Source organism: Cardiocondyla obscurior, linkage group LG08, assembly GCF_019399895.1.
Source record: "Cardiocondyla obscurior isolate alpha-2009 linkage group LG08, Cobs3.1, whole genome shotgun sequence".
NCBI lineage: Eukaryota > Metazoa > Arthropoda > Insecta > Hymenoptera > Formicidae > Cardiocondyla > Cardiocondyla obscurior.
In genome coordinates, this window is record NC_091871.1 from 1,990,204 (window position 1) to 2,015,475 (window position 25,272).

Genomic DNA, 25,272 nt, shown 5'->3' on the forward strand with positions numbered 1-25,272 from the left:
AATACTTATTAGGATTCTTTTAACCCCGAAGCCATTTGAAATTAGCAGTCACGAGTTCGAGAATGATAATGCACTCCTTAATTATGTGGAGAGTTCGGCTCTAACCGGCGAAGTTTTTAGAATCCGTAATAGGGAAAGTCGGCATTTTTTCCCCGGCACTGCGCCTTTATCGCTATTTTTACGCGAGGCCAACCATTAAAATGCTGCCAGTTCAGTATAATGGCGCAATGTTTTCCAATCCAAAGTTTTTCGAACGAATATTTTTCTTGAAAGAACTTTTCTCACTGGCGAATCGAACAACTAATCCCACCGCGAGCATGAAAATATCGACTTAAAATAACAAAGATAATAATTAAGAAAGAAAAAAGTGTATTTTTTCATTAATTAAAGAGGGTAATGGATACAATTATTAGTAACTTCAGAGTTTTCGGGAACACAAATGTCGGAAATGGAAGTGTCGCTGAAACAATTTGCGGATCGCGTCGTCGGGGAAATATTCGCGCAATTCATGGCGGAGAGCGCGCCGGGCTATTTTAACAAGCCGACAATTTTCCATTCATGCGGAGGACTAATTCCATCGGCGTCTAACGATCAAACGACAAATTAATTAACAACCGAATGAGCCGCGGGGACACAGGCGAGCATGTAAACGTGTTAATGACGCGAGCGATTGCACGTCACCGTCGAGCCTTTTAAGCCACCTTTGATACCTGTCGACTTTATGGCGTCGGGTAGCTTTGTAAAGTTGCGAGGTAATCGTCCATTAAACCCGTACTTCCCGGTGGCAATACTCAATCATAAATTTATCGCTAAATTCGAAAGTAACCGTATTCTTCTCTCGTGTACGGCTGCGATATATTTGTCGCAGCACTTACGGTAATGTACAACGACGCGTTTCTATTTTGAAGTGCCGTGAGACGCGATCGTAACCCGGAAGCCGCCTTGTGGGTGGATTTTCCCATACATTTTCGACGCCGACGGCGAAGGACGTCGCGCGAGATCCCGACCTTTCCTTCCGACCTTTCGTTCTCGAGTTTCACCGGAGTTTCTCTCACTCTCGGCGACCCTGCGAGATCGGCCCACGGTGTGCCGGAGGCACGCGTAAGCGGAAATTTTCGCCGGGGGTTGCTTGCGTCACGAGTAGACCCGACTCGCATGTTTCTCGTCCGCGATTTTTCTCAAGAGGTCGGGCTTTCTTTTTTTTTTTTTTTTTCTTTCTTTCCACCGCCGCGGCGCTGGAAGCGACAGGCTCGCGAACCCGAGTTGTTAAAACTGATATGGTTTTATGACGAAAGTTTGTTAATAAAAGTTTGTCTGCGTTATCAAGTGGACGCGAAGGGACGCGGGGAGATAAAAGCGAGGAAGGAGTACGGGATGATTTAGTGGGGAGGGGGAGGGCGACATGGGTTTCGCGCCCCCGCTATGCAGATGAGAAAACGTGGAAAAGTTAAAAGTTCCGGTCCCATAAGAAAAGAAAGACGACTGGCGCGCTTTTAACGAGATTACGCTTTACTCTGCCCGTGACATGTGCCCGGCGCTTAGAAATGTCAAATGAGTGTGCAACAGTGCGAGCAATTGAAAAAGAAAACGCGAAAGAATAATATAATAAAGCCGCGAGCGGGACTCGCAACAGACTCGGCGGATGTTTTATCTTAAGAAATCTTGACATCTTTTTTTTTTATCACGGTTGGTAAATATAATCTCAACAAAAGCTTGTAAAATGTATAATTTAAAACTTTTGTTGCGATATGCGTTTAAATATTGCGCGTGAAGAATTTCTTTTGTAAAATACAAAGAGTTAAATTTATTAATTTTTATATTTTTTTAATAAAAATAATTAAAACAACTTTATGTATCATTTTAATTTAGAAAGATATTTTTTTTATAATTAATTAATCATTATAATATTATTTAATATTATAAATGAATAAAAATAGTTTTAATGCGCGCCACATTTTTCTTCGTCTGTTGGGATTTTATTTATCTAACTCAACTACAAATTAACTCTAATAAAAAAAAAATCTTTTTAGAAAGAGCACATAATCTTTGCGATTTTTTTACCTTTCTTTAAAAAAAAAAGAATGATTTTTTAATGAGAATATATCGCGCGTCAAAATGATACTCTTGTTCTCGAATTTATGAACGCGCGGTGAAATATACATAAAATACCTGTCTGATCTTTAATGTAATCTTGGTGGCGCCCGGTTCCCGCGAAAATAATGGCGGTATTCAGGAAGAAGCACATGGGGGAGAAAGATTCTCGGCGGCGCTGCTATAAAAAGTGAACCCCTTGTATCGCGATCGACCTTTAGGGCCGTTGCCGAATATTGAAGCCGTCGGAGAACAAATAAATAAGCTTTCGCCGTGGGTTCGATAAATTTCGGAACGATCGCTTGATAACATAAAGCCGATACTTTTCGCACCCAATAGCTCGGGTAGAATATTCTCGCGCGGGCAGGTAAGTAAAATTGAAAAATGTAATTGTTTGAAATATTACCCGGCGAGCAGATACAGTTAATTAAAGTTAAAGGATCGCGGGGCTGAAATAAATTTCAAGTGTTTGCTGGACGCTTTTATTAATGCAAATAGAGATGTAAAAACAGAATGAAACGGGGGCGACGATACGCCGCGGAAACTTTAAAGCTACCGTGAAGGAGAATATGAGAGGAAGAGGCGAAAAAAGGACCGTGTTGCGTAAGCATTTCCAACTGTGCCGGTTAGGAGGGAGAGCTTTCATCTCGCCGGTCCAAGCCGGGCCAGGCCGGAAAAGCGCAGACGAAGAGATTTTCCACCGAGAGAAGTAGAGCTTACGCGCAAAGAAACGCCGACTATGCACGATTAAGTTTATACGCGAGAAGATCAGGGATGTAATCCTCGCGTCGCAAGTACACGTGTCGCAAGTATAAACTCCCTTATTCCTTAATAGCGCGTTCGCCGAGGAGTTTTCATTCAGTTAACCGGCTGAAACTAATTCGTTTTATGGGGAAGAGAAATATGTTTTGCTTTGAAAATTAAAAGTAAACTTAATTAATCCCTCCCACCGTCTTTGTAATTTTTATTTCCCGCTTATTAAAAGATATACTATATTATAGTCCAATAATTGATAATAGAAATATAAAATAGTACAACATAGTATAATAAAATATAATTCATTAAATTAATTAAACATATAATATTTTACTAAATTTTAGTTTATTAAATTTAAATTACTCTTTCCGCCTTTCTAGTTTCTATTTAATAATTTTAAAAAAGATATATATATATTATACTACAATTCAATAATCAGAAAATACCGAAATATAAAATACTATATAAATTCAATAACTCGTCAACGCAGAAATATCTCGCGCATTTCAACGTTCCGCTAAATACTACGCGTCGATTATTACACTGAGAGTCGGTAGTCATTTTAAACATCATCAGATTTCAATACTCAATTTCAGCCGCGCAAATCGCCCCGACGTAATATCATAACGTCGTGACGTTGAAACGCGACATTTGCGCTATCGAGCGCTTAAACGGCACAATTAACATCGAACGAGGGCCTCCCTCCCTCCCGTTGGCAAAGGGAATGGAAATATCGTGTCGCACGAGGAGAATCTACAATTCTAAAGTGACTTTCGCGGAACGGTGACTGATTTGCGCGAATAAAAGCTCCGCGTTGACACTGGTCTCAGGTCCCGCCGTGCACTTGGCGCGGGCTCGGAGTCTTAAAAGCGCAAAGGTTCGGAGATCGCGTTGCGGGATCGTTGCGCCGCGGCTGTTCTGCATTTCGAAGGATCGATGCCAACTGTTGAATATTCGATGTGTCGCGAGGACCATCCGCGAGGATCAAGCCAACCGTTAAATAACCGGCTACGTACTCCGGACACGATCTATCGATTACCGCGACGTGGGTGGAGGAGGGAAAAGGGGCCTCTATCTTGATTCGATTTGTGCGGATCGCCGCGATTCGACTCCCGTGATGTAATTACGAGCATTTTAGCGTATAATTCGTATCTGCATGATTTTACATTTCATTACGCCTAAAAATACCTGCTCGGAAATAGGAGCGATTTTACTCGCATTCCGATCGAGACGCGAAGGAATATCGTCCGCGTACATGGAATAAAATATTAAAAAAAAAGGAGGAGGGGAGAAGAGGGAGAGCTGTTCTACAAAATCCAATTTGTGACATTTAACGTAATTTCGGTTTTATTGCGGAGATTTATTTCTGACGGCGTGTCCGGGACGCTGCGTCTCACTTTTCCAATGCCGCGTATTAATATCACGTTAAAAGCTCAATTTTCGACGCCGCTTTTATCAAAGCCGCGCCCAACGTGCGTTGCGGGTTCCGATAAACAGCGTGATAAAAACAAAAGACTGAAAAATAATAAAATAAAATAAAAAAATGTCCGTCCGATAACTCGATTTTGCATTTAATGCATTTTATCAAACGACCCGCCGGCATCTCGAGCACTTACCTTCTTCATAAAGGACATCACGTTGTTGCGCAACATCTTGGCGTCTCTGCTTCGTTCTCGGCTGTTCTCGATGTAGGAAACGAGAGGTTTCCTAAATCCCAGGTGCGCCTCTTGTCACTCACCGGCGCTGAGTGCCGGCATAAATGCAACGTCTCGCGATCCCTAAGTCCCCGGCTCACAGCAGCTCCGCGGTGTCTTCAGACCCGCAGAATCCCGATCGCCGTGAAATGGAGCCGCGCGGCTCGCCCTTCTGCCGTGAGAGCATCTCCCGCGACCATCGTCGTTCACCTTCGAAATTATGCCGTCGAGAGCCCCCACGAAACGTCACGCAATTCTGTAAACAAAAGCACCAATGTGGTTAGGCGCGATCGAGGGAGTGCATAATTAAATCGTAATAATCCGTCGTTTATACGTCGCGCTAAGAGAGAAATATAGTTATGTTCGACCGCAAGGCCTGAATGTTCGTCTCGCTTCGCGACAATCGCAGCGTTTCCGCAGCTCTTTAAAAGCGACACCGGAGGTTTTCAGAAATCCCGCGTCACGTACCACTTTGTAGTTCGCAAGCGATTCACTCCGCAGGCCAGCTCGCCGCTTTGAGAGGAATGCTCGGCTAAACGTAACCTCGTTAGAAAGTTCAGCGCAAATATTTGCGCGCGTAAATTAATATCTGGCTTTGTTTCGTCGCATACGAGATGTCGGTCTCGCCGAGAGCGGTACAACGCCGCGGGATGATTAATCTTACTTTTCGCGGCGACAAGCCGATGTTTTAGCAGCTTAGTTTGCGAGCATCGACGACTCGCGTTTGTTAAAGTCGCCGGGGTGAAAAAGGTGATAGCGCGGTATGCGTTTATCACTTTTTAGCAACTTTATTTTAATAAAGTTGACCCTCCTTGTTATGGAAATTGATTTTTACCGGGGGACATGCCGCTAATTTTCTCTAAAATTCGTAACGTTAATAATTATTATGCATTGATTAAGCCAACAAAGTTGTTCCATCTCATTTGTGTCTTATTCACGTTTGCGAAATTGAATTACGAAACTCTGTAAAATGGTATTTAATGCATATTGTACGTACAGATCGGCGGCATAATTCTAAAAGCCAAATTGTACGCAATTATAAAGTTTATAATAAATGATGAGTTGGCAATAAAAAAGGTAATTGGAGAAAAAACGAAGAAGATAGTTCTTGCAGATTAAACAGAAGAAGAAAGAGGAATTAAAGTTTAAACGTGATAAGAAGCTTTATTTAATTACAAGTTAATCGATCTATTCCCTCTTGTACTTTTAACCGCACCTAATTATCGCCGCATTATTCTTAACGATTACTATAAACACCGAACGGTGTAAAATAATAATTTTAAATTAATATATTTTTGCTGCAGTAAAGGAGGAAACTTTTTTTTTCCACTTTTTACGTTCTACATTTGCGAAAGTTTACAATCGTATTTACTTCTGCAATACTTTCGAATCCTTAGTATTCTCAATTAAAAGTTTAACAGAACAAAACGAGGATTTAAACCAAATGAATATGTTACGAATAATAACAAACCGCGAGCTTATAATAACTGTAATATCGACAACGAGCAGCGCGAAAGTGCTTTTAAAGAAAAAAAAGAAAAAGAATAACTTGTTTAACCAGAAAGTTTTGTCTTTTCCGCGAGCGTTAATTAATTCCTCCCGCAATTGCAGCCTCTCGGAACTTTCGGCTACCGGGCGGTTTTGAAGTGGCAGGAAGCACTCAACTTGTCTCGCCGTGTGTGTTTTGGTGACTCGACTCCTCCATGTCGCATTTCGCGGATCGGGCAATTAACCCGGTGTGCAACGAGACAAATTTCGGTCGTGACCAAGTTTCATGGTTACGTAAATCATAATAATTACGATGTAAATGGCTTCGTTAACCGTTCCGTTCGGCGGGATAACGCAACGCTGCCGCTTCGCCGTCATCCTAACGTCATTGCGGCCGAAATTTGTTATTACCGGCCTCTCGTGCGGTCAGGATTTTCAGGTAATACTGCCAGTCGCGCAGTTTCCCTCGATATATACGTTAAAGCGCGGAGCAAATTGAAACAAGTTATCTATTAATAAAGAACGTTAATTAGAAAAGTAATTAAAAATCGCAAAATAGTAACCGGATCAGTTGGAAGCGTAATAAAAGCATGGTTGAATGTAGAAGTATACTATAATGCACTTTTTTCGATAAGCGGGCTTTTGAAGAAGCCGAAGACCGTCGCCGAGCGAACGGAGCAACAAGCGGAATGGCATTTCGAGTATTTCGTGCTTCGTATATTAATTTATCTCGTAATGATGCCGTCGGATAATATCCCTCGAATGTAGGCGAGGAACCGAAGGGTAAGGAGCGACGTCCCACCCATATTAATCGTCGCAGTCGATATTCGTGGGCGACGCGATCGTCGGGGGAGGCGAGGGAGGAGAAGGCAAACTTCGAAGGTGAAAATCTCCGACGACGTGTGAGCGGGTCAGTATCGAATAACGCGCTGCCATTTTGTAGATCATTACGCTAGGGGATTAAATTCTGCGGGCTATGTTAATTAACGAAGGCGTAGGCGGCGTACGAGGACGTTAATGGCTGTGTCTCGCGTGTTCGAGTCAAATGAAGCCGGATCACTGTCTTATCGCGGTCTTACGTCAATATTAGCCGTCATGTCATGTTCGTTTCTACTTACGCGACACGCACTTCTCACTTTTGCCATTTAACATTTTACTTTTGTCGTAAAAGAAAAAAAAAAAACATATTTATTCTATTTAATATTTAATATGCTCGGAGAATTTTTTTATAAATGTTCTTATCGTCAGAATATTATTATCATTATGTTCCGACAATGAGAGAAATTCTAAGGAAATATTTGATGATGTTGTGAATGAAACGCAAAAGCGGGATTGAATGACGTTATGGCGTCGCGTCACGCAATATCCACGATGGATGATCGCCTCAGAACGGAGGGCAAACAAAACCACCCCCGCGATGTGTAACGACGAATAACCCGGCGCGAGATAGCCTCCGATGACGTACGAAGCGGGGACAAAATTATCCTGCCGAGGAATTCACTTCTGGGTCGTCGCGATTGGCAACACGAGAACGGGAATTTTACTCGCGTTTTAATTAAATGTCAAAACACGCGTATAATTTCCAGGGCACGGCAGTCTAACTTCAACCTCAAGTAATATACGATACGCGATTTTCGCACGAGGGGGAAAAGATACGAGGAGGCTGGCATTTTCACGTTGAATATTAGACGGCGAGTTAAATTTAGTAGCTTCGAAAAACCTTTTTATTTCGCCTTGCCAACGTTTTATTTCGTTTCTTTTTTTTTTTCTTCCCCCTGCGATACAGACTCCGCCAATTATCGCAGCGTTTATATTTATTAAGCTCATCAACTATGCATCGAATCGATGATTTAGCCGGCGCGTACCTTTCGAGAGCGTGACCCACTTTTCGTCGCCTAAAATACATGCCGGGGCTGAAATAATATCGTCCGTGGCAAAGGCAAGGCCTGAAAATTAAAAGAAATAAAGCTGCGTCGCGGCGCAACGTGATCGCGGCTTATCTCACCGATTCGCGACAGCGCTCCATGTTTCCTTCGTGCGTGTAGAATCGCGTAAAATCTCGTGGAAACCGTGCGCGAGTTAAACACCGGCGATTACGCTCGAAAAGACGCGTCCTCGATTTTTCGTGACGACACGGTCAATAATTTCACCGCGTCTTTAACCCTTTGAGCGATCACGTTGACATAAATGTCGGCAAGGCTGTTAATTAAATCCGTCGCTCAAAGTAATGCTGTAATTTGTTTCGTTCCTATTTTTTTTTTGTCCGTGAGAAATATTCAAACTGAACTGCAACAAATTAAATTGTCGCTAATTCTATTTCGCCGCGTTGTAATAATTGTTGCAACAACGTGTTCGTCTTGTAAATCACGTTAAATCACTTGCTTTTTTCTTTCTTTTTTTTATTTTGTTAATTAAAATTATTTGCGATTTAATACTCGCCAGATGCTTCTTTTGTTACGTGAAACTTCCACCGGGGTTTTTTTTTCCCCCATATGCAATTTGATCTGCCGGTGGGAGAAAAGTTCGTTCAAGAAGGCCATTTATCCACAGAAATAAATAGCGATGGAATTTGCCGGCTGCGCTTTTGACTCTCCCATTACGTTTTCGAATATCGAATAAGCCCGCAGCCCGACCGGAAACGTTAACTCGAGAGGAAATCGAGAAACGACCGCGTTCAATTGGACCTCCAGTCGATTGTGCGAACAAACACACATTCGCATTTGCTAGAAACGTGTATTGGACAAATACGACGGGACAACTGAAAACTATTTTTCATTAAATTACAATGAATCGAAAACGTGCGCGACGTTTGTTAATAGAAAAAAAAAGCTTGGAAATGCCACGTAAAAAGTAAATAAGAACTTTTTATTTTTTATTTAAAAAAAAAAGGAAAGTTTTGTAATAACATATTACATACATCAGTATTATTACCATTATTGTTAAATATTCATATTCATATTCTTATGTCAAATTAATCTTCAACGTGAAAGTCTTAAAGATAATCCGGTCAAAGTTTTATATCCGTAATCCTTAATTGCACAAATTAATTAATATTCCGTAAGCTTTTACAGCGCTTAATACTCGAATAATTAAAATTAGAATCAAAGGTTTAACGTTGATTGCGTTTAACAATTTCAACTTATACTTTTTGGGGGGAACCAACAAATTTTCTCTTGTTTTTTTTTTTTTTTTTCCCAAAAAATGGATGAAAAATGAGTTTACGGATGATGATTTTTTTCCCTTTTTTTTTTTTTTTTTCCCTGCAGTTTGATAAACCTTTCTCGACGCTGGGGAAAAAATCGATGTCGCGTATCCAGGCCTCGTTTGTTCGTTGGGATTATAGCGAGCGCGGTTACAAAGCGGCCCCTACTTACATCCACCCCATAAAACGATGTTTGTCCTGGTGGCTACTTGTTGAGCTCGCTGTATACTTTAATACTGCGCTCAGCCGGAGACCATCATCGTTCTGCATTATTGTATATGCATTTTGCGAGCTCGGCATACTGAATTTGCGAGTTTCGCTCCGCCGGTTCGCTTCCGCGCGCGACACTGTTGTCGTTGAAACGCTAGTAATACGAATTAGAGCGAATACGCATAATATGCTCCATTATCGTTAGATAAATACGATAAATTGTGTATTCTTGGCATGATTCGAACAGAGTAAACGCGGCAATGCAGGTCGCGGCTTGCGCGTTACGAGGAGAGAAAGAGACAAAGAGAGGGAGAGAGAGAAAGACCAGACCGGAATAAGCTGAACGCGAAAGTTACAAACAAGTCAGGAATGAAATAATTGCAAATCTAATTATTAACAGCACAGTACTGTTGTTTTACGCTTCAATTAATAGTTATTGTCAATATCAAAGGCAACAAAAGGGTGAATTTTACTTTGTTTCGCGAAAAGAAAACCTCACGATTTTTTGCGTTTTATTTTCTTTTTTTTTTTTAAATAGTTTATTATTTTTATTTATTTATAGTTTGTTAATTTAATTAATATGTCTGTCGCTAATGATTTCCTCTTCGCGCGACGCCGAATGATCTCCGTGGATGATGGTTTTAGTTGTTGGCGCTTGCCGGTTGATTACGCGCTGGCCACTTCTACTTGTTGCGGCCGATCAGATAGGACACTCCTTCACTTATCAGCGAGCTACCGCCTCGCTTTTCGTTGAATTTAACCGCACGCTAGCTTCCGGGGAAACTTGTCTTCTTTATCTATATTCTCACATTCTCGCCTATCTATATCTCACATATAAACGTTAATAATTTAATTGTTAAATTAAAAAATTTTTTTTTTTTTTTACTTTGAAGCTTTCGACAAGAACGTAAGTGCTTTTAATGCTTCATTCTAATTCTGTCCCGTGTTAAAAGTGGACTGACATGTGTCTTAGCTTTTATGTCGAAGAAGCAGTTTCTTCCGCGCGGCGCTCGTCGTAATTCTATAACATTCGTTATTTTCACACGCGACCTCATTTCTTGCCGTACGTGCTCTCCATTTGAAAATTTCGTAAATAGTACATGGAGTTAGCGGTGATCGATCCTCCGGCTATGTCAACTCGAAATAGAGTTTCGCGGAGCGATCTTTAGCGTCGCCGACTTTGATCCTTTAGCCGAACTCGAAGCACAGAAGGAACCAACTATTCTCTCTCTTTGCCCAAAACTCGCTCTTCCCAGAAGTTACGATTGTGACAAATGAACCTAATCGATCTAGCTCGCTGGCGAATCGTCGTCTAATTTTTTTCCGGCGATAAAAATTAAGATATTTTATCTCTGATAAACTTTCTTGCTTTTGTTAAAAAAAAAATTGTTGCGTTAAATTAATTGCTTTTCCTTTTTTCTTTTTTTTTTTTGTAAAGCAGAAATAGTAATAATTAAAAAGAAACTAATTAATTATTGTTGCACCTTTAATTTAAAAAGCTGTTTTATCGCGATCGAAAAATGATTCATAAAATATTACGCCACGTGTTCCATAAACGCAACACGCAATGATAATTGCAAACAAATACGCGATCTTTTTCAGATTGAAATTAATATTTTATGTTCGCAATTCTTCGTTTGGAGCAGGAAATAAATTTCGCGTACAAAAATAATGCGTCATGCGACAACGTTACCACGTGAATGCGACGTATATGCGATCCCGGCAGTTTTAATCCGATACCCGTCTGTCTCGCGAGGTAGCGACGTGCCGCTCGATGAAAATCGCAAAACTTTCTGGTCGAACGGAAATTTCTCTCATGCGTAAAAAAAAAAAAAAAAAAAAAAAAAAGTTAGTGCACGGGAGGAGATACTTTGCACCTCGCTGCATATTTACATCTCGACGACATCATTATTACAAAATTATCTTTACAAAAAAGTAATTAAAAAACGCAATAAGTATAACGCTTTTTCTACAAAAGATTTTATATATAAAATTATTAGAGACCAAAGTTGCCACTTTACATTAAAACCATTTTAATTAATTTATTATTAAAGCATATTATAATTAATATTAATTTATTTATATTTCGATGACAATATCAACAGCACAAAATTATATTTATTGTAAAAGTAAAAGAAAAAAAAAGCCCCGAAAGGAATTCGACGAAACAAACTAGCGTCAATTTGTAATCGTCGATTAAATGACAAAAAATTATAAAAATCAACCTGGCATTTTGCATTGAAACCATCTTCGATAAATTTATTATTAAATCACAATATCCATTTATTCATACATTGAGAAGATATTCCAAGATTTCCGTTTGAATTCAATAAAAAAATATTGGTAGACGTTAATGTATTCGGGTAACGTTTTTAAAACTATGTATTAAATTTTATTAATACAATAATAATTAATAAAATTGTTAAAAAAGCCAAACAGTATTTTCTTCATTTTTTTCTTTTTTTCTACAAAGGGACTTGTATCACTTTCAACAACAACGGCTCAATTATTGATTCATTTAATATGCCAACGACAATATTATAATTCCGCGAACAAGTGCCACCCTCGACGCGTCGATCGGATCGATCTGCGTGCGCGTATGCGTGCGCGTGTGTGTGCGAGCGGATTCGAACCTATTATCCCATATCAGATTTCATCCCTGTAAGCATGGCGCGCGTGTGTGCGCATCCGTTTGTTACGTGGCGATCTGGCAGCGCAAGCTGCCAAGCGTACTATGTCGCTGATATCCAGCTGTTGTCTCACGGAATATCGAAGCGTCCTCCATAATGGCTGATTTAATCGTCGATAGCGCTCTTGATAGATTATAAGAAAATATCGCGGTGGTTATTGCCGACGTGTTTAAAAAATAAGAACGTCACGTTTTTATAAAACACCGCGATTAAAATCGAGCCCCTCAGCTTGATATTTCAATTTATTTCATCTTAACGCATTTTATTTTTTATATTAAAATTAAAAAAGAAAAATTTAACGTTGTTTGTGTATCGTTTAGATTATTTGTATCGGCTAGACACCGCGAAAATGAAATAAGTCGGCGATAATAAATTCCGATTTTTCGCTTTTTTCGAGATAGAATGGCGTCACACGCCTGTCGATCTGATAATTGTAACGCTAATCGAACGTTTGCGAAACGCGCAGTGTAACAAAAACGCTATGGTAATTAACATGGGAAATGCGCGATACATTTTACATTCGCGCTCAATTTCGACGGTATGGAACTTTTAACGGGTAGCTTTTTTAATCTGCAGCGCGTAAGTTCAGACGATGCCATTACCCGGAGTATTGTGACTCGCAGATGTCGGTGAACGACGATGATGGAGTCGCGCACCGGCCGCTTGTATACAGAATTAATCCAATTTCTCATGGGCACGCCTTCCGCCGGGAACAACGCGTTCTCTACACCGTGTCCCGTTTCCTCTCATTTTTTATTCAACAGGCGAAACAGACGTCGGGCCACCGTCGCTATCACGCGCCACAAAGGTGCAGCGATGATTTCACTCGACCAAGTAACTCTTAATTTATTTCCCCAAACAGAACCGGCACGGTTTTCCGCGAGAGACACTCACGGCAACGGTAAGATAGGACTCGTTCGATTTCCTCCTTTTCGGTTTAATCTAATAATGTGGACTCTCTTAACGCGAGGAACAATGATTAAACGTCGTGACTTACCCTCGTCGGCGGGGAAAAAAAATCTAAGGAAAAGTCAAGTTCTATAAAAATATGGGGCCCCGAGTCTCGGTCGAAATAATTCTCGCGGTTTTCGTAAGTGGCACGAATTTCGCCGAGCGACTTTCCGGGCAAAAACGTGACTTCCACTCCCGCGGGAGCTCGTTATGCGCCGCCACTTTGCGGGAATTACCTTTCCCCGCCTTTTTCTGGAGATTAGTTCGAAAGTTCCCTCCTGCGACCGGTAAAAATTACACGTTCGGGCAAAAGCGTGGTTAGGACATATGATTACTAGATGAAAAAAAAAAAAAAAGAAGAAAAAATTAAATTGCGTCGACGAAGGCGCCGTGAACGTTCCGATGGTACGAAAAACGCGAAAGTCCGAATGCCGCGTTGTTAGGTTGTTAAAGCGGGATTGCAATTAATTGGATTGTGTTGAAGGTAAAAGTCCCTTTAGATTAAATTAATTAATTTAACACGACAAACGGATTGTACTTTCATTGTAAGATTAATTGAACAAATTTATTGTGATTTTGCTGTGCGACACGCGCAACAAATGTCACTGATTGACGACGACTCATCAGTCTTTGTTTACGCCGGCTATAACGAATAAATGCGCTGCCAGAATATTCGCTACACTGTGCCAATCAGCAACAAAATATAATTGTTACAGTGGTAGCGAGTAATAAAGATATACTACGGGCTTTGGCGGAAATGAATATTTTTGCATTCAGTTCTTTGACGTATGAACAATTAGATTAATCGAATTATTATTAACGGAAATCGATCACCAACAAAGTAACGAAACTCGCGATGGGAAAAAAAAATTATTATTAACATCGACGGCAAAATTATCACGATTTTTGCACTAGTTTGTCTTTATTTTAATATTACTTTTACAAACTTTATAAGATTAAATTATTAAAAAAAAAAATAATAACTTGATATTCTAGTATTAATAATTTTGTACTTAGTTAAATAATAATAATAATTTTCCCAAATTTTAATTGGGCTATTAGTACCACTGTGTTGTAGAACATTATCGATCATCGATTTCGATTTGATAGGCAAACCGCCTATTAAGATCTGTTAATTAAATCGCGCCCAATGAAATTAGCTGGCGGTTGAATGTTATCGATTTCGCTGAAATTGAAAATGCGATATAGAGGCCCACACGTTCCCCGCGTACACTTCGACCTTACAATACTCCATTCCACCGAACGGAAGTGGTACCACTTTCCAAATTTCATTTCGATACGCGCGTTAATTTCGTAATCCAGGCCCGCAATCGCGACTAACTGCCTCCCCTAACAATGATTCACCGTCTTTCGCGCGTCAATATGTAATCGGCTTGAAATATTTGTGGGACAAGCGGTGTTACGCTTGTCTCGCCGGGAGAAACAAGTCGCGCAGAAACCAATTTCTCGAAGGCGCAGCCCGCGGTGCGACGGCAATTCGTTATTGTTTGCCGGTGACGTCGAACAGATCGTAAAGGCAACGAGCGCGGAGTCCATTAAAGGGATAACAAGAAGGATGTTAAACTTTTACGACAGGGTCATCCATAACGGAGTTTGCTAATGAAGCTGTCAGGTATTAAAGTGTCGTGCCTAAGGGCGGATAATTATTAATGATGACTTTAAATAGCCGCGCCGTGGCAACTCCTATACACCCCGGGAAAGGGCTAATAAGGAAGTCAAGTGCCAAGCGAGCGGAATGAAATTGCCCTTTGCCAGCTTTCGGGAAATGAAAACTCCAAATTGGCAACGTTCGAAAATCGATCGTGCTTGCGCAGCCGAGAGAGAGAGAGAGAGAGGGGAAGTAAAAGATTTACTCGTCATCACGCGACAATGATTTATTCAACGTCGGTGATGCATTTTCCTGTTTGTCGCCGCCGCGGCTTTGCATAAACATATCGCGGTTTCACAAAACAACAGTTGGATAGTCGCGCGTGACCCGAATGCGGAGATTTATTCGCGGCAAGCAAACGTCTTGAATCGCATTTTGGTCCGTCGGTCAAACTGTAAGAGATTCTACAAATAAGCAGAGTAAAAATTTGAAAATCTTGTTTGCGTAGCAATAACTTCTTTTTTTCGGGCTCTTTGACATGAATTATCGCGGCACTAATTCGAAAAGAAATCGCGACACGCTGGGATAATTGTTAGGTGAACGAAGGTTGACGAACGATAAATCTTAATTTGCGATATCGCTCGTCAGATCACACCGGCGAGCTTTTAATTATTATCTGCTCGGAACAGCAATATTCGGGTCGGCGGCTTATGGCAGAAAATCAGCCACGTGTATTCCTGGAAATTCAACCGGTTTACATATACATAGGAGATGGACTTATTCTGGCGACCGTTCTAATTAAGCCGACGGAAGTGAATCGCAATATGCGCGCTTTAATCGATATCACGGCTTAGATATCGGAACCCCCCATCCCTTTATTTCCTGAAGGACAAGGCGAATCCGAATACCATCCACGGTTGTGAAATTAATTCCGCCTTACGCGGGTCTGCTGTACAAAATTATTTTTAATTTTCTTTGACTATTTTTTAACTACAAATTTTACAATCGATACGATAAGGTCTTTTGAAAAGTGTAAACGCGAGTGGGCGCGTAGTTCGCGCAATCTTTTTGACAGCTAAATCTTTTACTTCACAATTAATAGCGAGTCGTAATCGGTAATGACATTGCTGTTAAGTAGATTTCAATTTTCTCTCGTCAATCTCGCGATTCCCGGGGCTTGCGCGTACATCCGAAACTCGATCGAGTATGCAGGCTCTCGGCACCTTATCCGGGCACGCGGCAGCATTGTTCATTAGCTCCTTTATTAATCCTGTTCGCTATTACCCGAGGTGACTCGCTCTCTCCCGTCTTTTACCGGAAACGGAAGAGCTTTTGTGCGCGCCGCGTGATCGATCGACTCGATTAAAAGCTGCCCGACTGACTGCCGGGGGGTTAATCAAAGCTCGTTCCGCGTCGCAATCAGCCCCGAGATAAACTCGGCCCCGAAGAGCCGCGTTTCCGCGATTTAGCGTCATTTCCAGCGCGGAAAACAACGCGAGGAGCGGCGACGGGCACGTCCGCCTAACGTTTTACTTGCACTACTTGCCGACGTGAATAAGCTGCCGCCAGCAGCCGGGAGGACGCACTAAGAGAAAAATATACAGTTACTTTTAACCGCAACTATAAAATTAATGACACATTTGTTACTCTTTCAGCATACGTGAATTTTAACCGCACTGCGAGTGCGTTTCTTAGAGATATATAATTCGAGCCGTCAGTCTTGAATTAAAATGCATTTTGGTATCCTTTATAGTGCGCGCGGAGCACAAACTATTTCTCATCAGCGTCTTAAATTTAGAGGAATGTTGAATTGCATCGAGATCTCAGTCTTCTGCCTTTCTCGCTTTCTCCCTTTCGCTCTCTCGTTCCCACTTTCATTTAAATCGCGTAACGCGCTCCTTAATTATTATCCCGTGACGTAGCGCAGGGGTGTTCCTCGATCCGTAATCCATTTCGCGATTCACCGTAGTTCGCGGAAGCCTTTCTTAATCGCGTTCTCCTCATCTAATTTGTAGGCACAACAGTGCTTTTGTGCTCTTAATTGTTCGTTTCGTGTTCGGTTGAGTTTGTTCGCGCTGTCCGGCGTTGTTAGCAGTGACGTGGGTGATCTTCCCAGGATAACGTAGGTAGGTAGACACAGAAAGAGAAAGAGAGCGAGAGGCGAAGGCGAGGACGAAAGAGAGGAGAGATAAAGAGAGATGGGAAAGAGGAGGAAACGGAATGAGAACGAGAGGGGGGGGGGAGGTGAAGGGAGAGGAGAGAGGAGGAAAGAAGAGAAAGAGAGGCCAAGTGCCAACGTTGGCTAGGAAATGGCTGCCACCTGTAGCTATTGATCGGCAGGGCGGCGAAGCCGAGTGTGTACGTGCGCGCGTATTTTCCACTTCCCGCGCCCCGCGTCCTCGCCCTCCGCCTTCTATCGAGAAAGCCCTGCAAGCTTACGTTTCCCGCGTCCTTCGCCGTCGATTCCCTCGCAACGGGGTATTGCGTATGACGGACTCATCCCTCGCAGCGTCCCGCAAAAAGAAATTGGGGCTTTACAAACACCGCTGCACCGCCAGACGCCCGCAGCGCGCCGCCGCGCGATACACGCCGTTTTATCATCGTGATGCGAAATGACATTCCGCCCGCGGAATCAGGAAATATAAACGCTACTACGTGACACGGTAAACGCATGGAACAAGCTAGACGTTTCAATTTTGAGAAAATGCCGCTACATTGCCGCGAACGTAATAAATTGATCAATATTCGTCGACTTCAAATTTCTTTTCCCGACGCGCGACTTCTGGAAACGAGTTTGGAGGAGACGGTTCACCGCGGACCGATCGCGATTCAATAGTGAAATGTAAATTAAAAATGAAAAGATAGCTCGGTAGGGAGAAGGAAGTAGAACAGTCGAGTGGCAGATATTTCTGTAGAGGATACGACCGTCTCGACCGATTCTTTCCTCCCTCGTGACTTGTGGTGGCCATCGTACGGGAGATAAATGGATGTTTATGGGGTCGTCACGGAGGCGCTGTTTTCTCGTTGAATATACAAATTTTTTTTTATTTCAATTTTATTAGCTGTTTAACTCGATCGAGCTGGACGACGTTCGTGCCGCGTATACGCCGTATAAATACAGCAAAAGGAATAATCGGCGGCTGTCAGCCGCCGAAATGGCGCGCTTCACTTTTTCGTCATTACCCAAATAGCGCGGCTGTAACCCAGTTGAATATGCATATCCGCCCTACCGAATGACTCCCATTTGCATTTACAAATTCGTTCGTATAATCAGCAGATTTCACATTACGCTCGTCGTAAAAATTACATTAATTACATTAATATGATTTTTCGCGGGGGATTTCGCATCAGCACATTATTTTCTCCTCTCTCTCTTTCTCTTCATTTCGTTAATGCAGTTTGGCCGCAAAATATTGTTGCAATCGCAAAAAAATATTTATTATACTACAAATGCCCAGCAGGGTAGAGTTTCTCTACGGTCTCTTTGCAGACCGCTTGCAGGTTTTCACTCATATAAATTATCATTACGTTTGAACTGAGAGACTAAAAAATAAACCCCAGCCTTCCTGTTTAGATCATTCTGTGTCATATTAAGCATACAAACAAGTAAGATTGCAAGCAGGATGCATTATGATTACTTGATGCATTCGCGTAACTGCAGCACGCAGATATTTTAACCGTAGCTTTCACACGAGCGAGTCTCTTTGTGACAGGAAAAGCCACGCCACAGAAGTCGCGAAAGTAGAATGAAATAAATTTCATAAATTAACACCGCGCACGGCTGTCAGGCACGTTTATAAAAGTGGAGTGTTTAAAGAAAGTACTAGCGCATATATATATATATATATATATATAAAACAACGCAGCAAAAACGTGAAGCAAACCCGTGTTCTTACGGACTGCGCTCTTGCTACTCTTATTAGATAACTCCAGTTGTTTTATTACTGTTATTACAACTTTTTTGTAATTACCGCGAGCGAAACGGCCCTGTAACCAATTTTATTACGTTCTGGTTTACTGGCCGTAAAATAAATAAAAATATCTTTGAGAAAGACCATTTGGCAAAAAGAAAAAAAAAAAAAAGAAAAAAAAAGTTCTACAGAATTTTAAGCGCAAGTTACAAAAAGCGTTAACGTTTTATTTGAGCGAAATGAATTAAACTCTGGCTCGAAATTCGAGCAATATTTTGAATTCACCGACAATTCGTTTGTCAATAAAAAAAAAAAAAATAGGGGGAGGCAGGTGGCGTTTTATACGTGGAGAGGACGTCGCATTTACGAGAGAAAGGACGCATCGTGGTCGGGTGAACCTCGAAACTCCATATTTCACGTATTCACTCCCCGGAGACGTGCGCACGTGAAATTGCGACCGCGAGACGACGATTAAAAAAGGTGCGTGTAGCTTTTTTTTTTTTCCGCCGACGGTGTCACGGCACGCCCCGGAAGGGATGCGGAGTTCAATTTGCTAGAGTTTTCAGGACAAACACGTGGCAACAATATCTCGTTACATTGCGCTGGAATCTCGTTACAACGACGCCGCCTCCTTTCCGCGGCGATTCATCGAAAACTCGGTGATTGCGATTTCTGTCCGGCTCTCTCGCGTTCGATGGACTCACACTAAACCCGCTCAAGATTGCGAGATGTTGCTTTGTCTTTTTATTCTCTTTATATTTTATATATATATATATTTTATTTTATTTTGAAAGACAAAATGCTCGCGTGAAATTTGAATGCTTTCAATTTAATCAAAGTTCACGCTAAAATATGGAAAGTATTGTTAGACACGGGACGAAATGTTCTTTCTTCTCGCGCTGTTGGGTTCTTTTTTCTCCAACGAACGAACATTTTTCCAAAAAAAAAAAAGAAGAAAAAAAGGGAGAAAAAGAACTTTAGAATCGCAAACAATGTGTTACCTCGGGGATACTTTATCGCGAGAAATTTCAAACGTTAAAGTCATAAATCACGATGCGGAGATATTAAAAAAGAATCAGTTGTCCGGCTTCATAAGTTTACGGGAAATTTCGAAAGTATTGACATTGCAATTCCCAGCTCGCGTCGCATCCATCACGTGTCACTTAACATACCTCGCCCTCGAAAGACGCGCGTATCCAAGTCGGTGATATCTTCTAGACATTAAAGCGGAAGAGTACATCATGGAAAATTCAGGGACATCGAGTCGCTATTGATCGTGAGAGTATCAGAATATTTGACAATCCGCAACACGGTCGTCTCATTTCGTCTACACTAAGAGAAAAGTATACTCACTTCTGAATCCAGCCGTAGTTCCATAATATCTTTAATAAAAAAATATAATTGTGTCAAATATAAAAATAATTAAATTAAGCTTGTCACATTTAATTGTTGGAAATATAAAACTGAATTCAAAAGTAGTTATATTTTTTATTTTCGTATATTTCAACGTGAGGATATCACGAGATTATATATAAAAAAAAAATCCGGTTAGTATCAAAATGTCACAAGCACGATTTATTTATCTATTTCTTTTTTTTAATTTTTTTTTTCTCTTTTAAAAAATAACGAAACTCACTCTGTATTGTTAAATGTCCGCGAGTTTCATGACTTGCCTGGGAGATAAATAAGCTCGTGTAAACGATCAGGATAATACAAGATGGGAAGATTAAAGAACGGACGACGATTCCCCTGATGACACTTATTTACAACAAAAGCTGCCGCGAAACATAAATCATTATCCTGTTACGCTTCCAACAGTTTTCTTTCATTAATGTCACATCGGTGGAGATTTTTTTTTTTTTTTAACCGCCGTTGTTGCAGAAAAGCTCGCACGGGGTAATTCGCATGAATATATAACGCGTGCTACTTATGTTCCCGTTAAAAAATGAAGCCGGCAAATGTAATCTCGATAAGAATCGCATTAATCATTAACCGACAATCCCCGCGAGACGTTTCCGGAACGAGACGCGAGTTTTCTCGAATTGTCATCGACGGCGATACGTCTCAACGCGCTTTACGATCTGCAGTCTCTAAATTTCTTACAGCGATAGTCCGCTTTGAAAAATGAGCGGCTAGTCAAGCGTGACTTTTCACTTACGTGTTTATGGAATTGCTTTTTGGTTTTTAGCTGAAGCTTTACTCTGTAAAACGAAGTAATTCGTGTACTTTCTTTCGTAAAGTGAATATCTTTATTTCATTTAATTCGAAATAACTATTATTTTTTTTTTTTTTTTTTTTTTGTGAAAGCAAATGGTTTAATTTTTGAAGCACGTTTGCTCAATTTGTGAAAATTGAATTCATCACTTTTTCAAAGTGGCTCGAATTTTACTGTCGTACGAAGCAAATGTTCGCTCGTTTAGAGTTAGATTTTATTCTAAAAAAAACTTACCGATTATGTAAAAGAGTATTACGGTTCTTTGCCGAGCGAGATGAACTCGAGGGGTGGCAGGGTGAGGACGGCGGAGCGTCTCGATGGAGTTGTAAAAGTCCGGCATGAAAGATACGCACGGCGGGATGTGGATCACCGATAACGTTATCGCGACAGTCGTCGTATGTGTTTTACGACCGTGGGTCGCGTGGTTCGATCGCGGACCCGCGCGTTAACCCGCCGCGAGCTCATTGAGAACTTTACGGCGGACATCCCTCGCAAGCTCGCGTGACTGCGGCTTTCGAATGCATCGCACGAGTCACGATACGATCGCGACTACGCCCCGTATTTAACAAACACTTCGGTTACTTAACGTTGATAAAAGGTGTATCGAGCGATAACGCGAACTTGTCGACGAAGTCGCATCCCTCGCGCGACCGTGCCGGTTTTTTCTTTTTTTTTTTTCTTTTTTAATATTTAAACGAACAAGAACCCTTCTTATTAAATCGGCCTTTAAACACCTAGTCCATTATTATCAATTTTTTATTTTGTATTATTTTTTAAATTTTGTTTTATTAAATATTTTTTCTTTTTTATTAATTTAATTTTATTAATTTATTGTACATTTACCTCTTTTTTTTTATTTTTAAGTCTTATTATTGCAAGAATCAAATTTCAAAAACGAATGATTGTATCACACGTTCGACATACATGCTATCAGTTTTCAATATCAAAATGTCAAGCGGCGTCATCGAGGGGAGAGACCGCGGTGAATTATTCAGAGTCGGACGGTTTGTTTTCGCTATTAAATATGCAGCGGAAATGACGGGTTAGGTATTGTATAATGCAACGCGCTAGGAGCCGATACCTGCTCGGCGTCTGAGCTGACTTATATGTACACTAAGAAGCAGATATGGCATTTACCGTTCGCCGCGGCAAATTACCGTATCTACCTCTTAGTCTGCTCTAGCTCTTGTCGTCCGCGACAAACGCTATATCTGTCCCTCAGTGGGATACACAGAGATACCTCCAACGTTAAAGTCGGCCTAGTCACAAGCAACTTTGCGAAGGCAGCTTGTCTAATAACTTATGCGTGCGCCGCGAAAATAAAGCAACACGTGTCGCTGTCGGTCGCGATAAATTTCCAACAAATTACTTGCCAAAAAAAAAAAAAAAAGTTTAAATGATGCATTTATCAATCGGTGCATTTAGAAACATCGCAGGAGTGGACTGAGGTTCCTTATTTCTCTCGTCAATAATTAAGAAAGGAGGAGCTATTTAGCTTGCATCACGTTATTAAAACTAGTATAACAACGTGTGTACAACACATATTGCCGGAAACTTGCCACAAATTCGTGCATCTGATATTTGTTTCTATCCCCCTTATCCGTCTTGTTCGACACGACGTAATGAAATATGAGCCACGACATGATAATGGTTCCCGCTTTGTCATAATGTTGTTTTATGCAGCTCGATATATATTAGGGTCGGTTTCAAGGTCCGCTAAAAGCACACAAGAGCGACGCGTTTTCTTGATCGGAAGAAAATTCTCCTCGAGCGAATCGAGCCCGAGGCTGCGTCGGCGACTAAAGTAAAGAGGGAAAGAGGATTGAATTTCGCTCCCGCCTCGAAAGGGTGGTTTCGAGGTCGAGGGCTGTCGACCGACCCCAGCCGATCAATATAGCTACAGGTGTCCGAAAGTACTAGTCGCCTTTTTATCCTCGAAACAGAAAAAGGAACGTCGATGATGTGCAAGCGGTCGCATTTGCCTCGAAACATTTTACTAAGCTCCCCCGTGAAAGTGATCCAATTACGCGACTAATAAGGAAATTAATAATAATTATGTATAAGCGACTATGCGACTATAAGGTTAATAAGATACTATTTAATCGACCTTATAACTTTTCTCTTCCAACTTTTTACTTCCTTTTATTTAGCTCTCGCTGCTCTTGACTCGAATAATAACATTCAAATGAAATACTAAGTTGAATCAGAACAATGTTTAAAAATTACAAGTATTTAAGATCTTTAATATTTTTTTTTTCTTTTTTTTTTATTTCTTTAACTTAATTTTTTGAATTATTTTAATTTAATTTTTTTTCTTTTAATATTTGGCATATCAAGTTAAAAAAAGAAAGTGCTTTAAAACTACGATAAATTTCACGAAATAAGCAAAGAGAAATAGACCGGTCAGAATAAAATTCAGTGTTCCATTGAAGGGTTATGATAATTTTAATGACTCGCCTTCGACTCGTTTACGAATAAACGGAACACTTGCACAAGGACCATTAGAGAGACGCGGCCGTCTTTTATATTTTTATCCTTCAGTGATCCGGAAGGCGGAAGGAAAGGCTCTTTCATCTTTCTGCTTTTTATGTAGGAAGCGGTTTAAAAAAAAAAAAGAAAGAAGCATATCGTTTTACCAAACAACTTATGTGCGCGCCGGGAGCGCGACTTTTCTTTACCTTGGGATGTTTTTCCCAACGAGATGCGAAACTATCTTTTTTTTTATTTTTTTTATCGGTTGCGCTCGATCTTGCACGCGTGACATTTGCGTGCCCGGATACTCCGCCGACTTGTGAACTACGGAATTGATAACATTTTCACTTCGTCGAATGATACAGTAGCGTCGCCCGGCATTTCTCAGCTTCCGCGCGCTGACGTGTCTCCCTCACCTCCTTCGCTCGACTTTTATAAAACCGATGGCGGCGACCCTTCGCGCCACGTTCGCGCCCTTAATTCGAGCGAACTGCCGTCCAAGGAACTTTCGGGATAAATTCGCGTGGAGGACGGCACTTGCCCGCCCGTGGGACTCGCTCGCTCGCGCTTTCGAAAGAAAATCTCGCGACGGTAGTTCGTCGGAAAGTTTTCCCCTCGACCGGCCCCCGGCTTTCCGCGTGATTTAGATGCGCTAATAGTCGCATAAATATCATTTGCCGAGTCGGCGGAAAGGACAGATAACGTTCTCTGTGCGAGCGAAGCCGGCGGTGAAGATTCAGGTCGCCCATTCTGCCTGCGCTCGACAATCGGCGGCAGCGTAGACGCGGCCAATTTACAATTGAGCGTGTAATCGCGCGTCGCATTGCAAGTGATCGACGGTACGTCGATAATGCACGTCGATACGTTTTCGGAGGACGAGGACGTGTCGCGCATCGATCGGCGCTCCCGAGGGGAATAAGTAATCATCGCGCACCTTGAAACGCGAAACTGGGCCGCTCGCCGGCCTTGTTGCGTCCTGCGAAACAATACCGTTGACAGTAATGTACTGTCCAGACTGAAGCAAATCCGGAATGCACGCCACGCTAAAAGTTCTAATAACCGCGAGGCAGTTATTACGAGCTTTCGCAATACGCTAAACGTGTGACTCGGCGATATTTTAAAGCAGTGTAATTTGTTGCCATTCTTTTTTTTTTTTAATTTATAAAAGATATATCGTTCTTTTTTGTTTGTTTTTTTTTTCTTTTTAATTTGATTTGTACTGTTGCCGAAACATTAATATAAACGTGTATTATTTTATATCAAAATTATTTTACGCGCTGTAGAAGCTTCAAATAAATAATAATAATTATTATAGAAATTTTAGCGAAGTGTTCTTGCCGTGCGCTGTGATTTAACACAGTTATTAATACGTCCTCTCACTTATACAAAGTTATCGACACCGCATATTATTCCCTTTTCTCTTTTTTAAAGAAAATCGCGCGGTGCTTCGGAGCGGAGCTTGCAGTCGCAGCCACTTGTTCTCTCTCGTTTCATTTTCCATCCGTTTTAATGCCGCGCGCAATAAGCGCTCGGTGTCGCGGTAATTGCATTTTTATTCGATTTAATCCCGGCACCTGACGCGTAATTGACGTTCTTAGAACCGATTCGGACAATCGGAGGGGAGGGAAGGGGTGAGATCGGCGGCCGGCCCGAGGGAAGAAACGCGCGATCGCGTATGTCCCGGATCGAGGAACTGGGTCAACCGGTGACCTTCTTACGGCAAGTAACCAGGACGATGCACACCCAGCGTGGAAATTACCTGCGGTAATTTTCAGGGCTGGCCTAACGAACGACGTAGGAACTGAGCTCCGCAAACCGTGTTTTCTGCGAATTTAATAAAGAACCCACGGGGGGAAAAGTTAAGCATTACGAGAATGCACGGTGTTAAATAATAATTTAAACCGGCCGAGTATTGTAAATTAAAGGGAGTACTATTCCCGCCGGCGGAGGGAGCAGCGGCGTGCCGCAATTTTTATTAACGCT

The 25,272-nt window shown here is 41.5% G+C and overlaps 1 protein-coding gene across 6 annotated transcripts in view; it reads right to left on the reverse strand.

Annotated features, from left to right (window-relative positions):
• The window catches only part of Fife (regulating synaptic membrane exocytosis protein fife), a 111,431-nt gene that overhangs the window by 76,859 nt on the left and 9,300 nt on the right, over positions 1 to 25,272 (reverse strand). For all 6 annotated transcript variants that reach the window (XM_070660730.1, XM_070660731.1, XM_070660729.1 and 3 more), the window contains exon 2: positions 4,464 to 4,797. In XM_070660730.1, coding sequence (XP_070516831.1) covers positions 4,464 to 4,499 — 36 coding nt within the window. In that variant the 5' untranslated portion in view covers positions 4,500 to 4,797. The remainder of the gene's footprint in view (positions 1 to 4,463; positions 4,798 to 25,272) is intronic.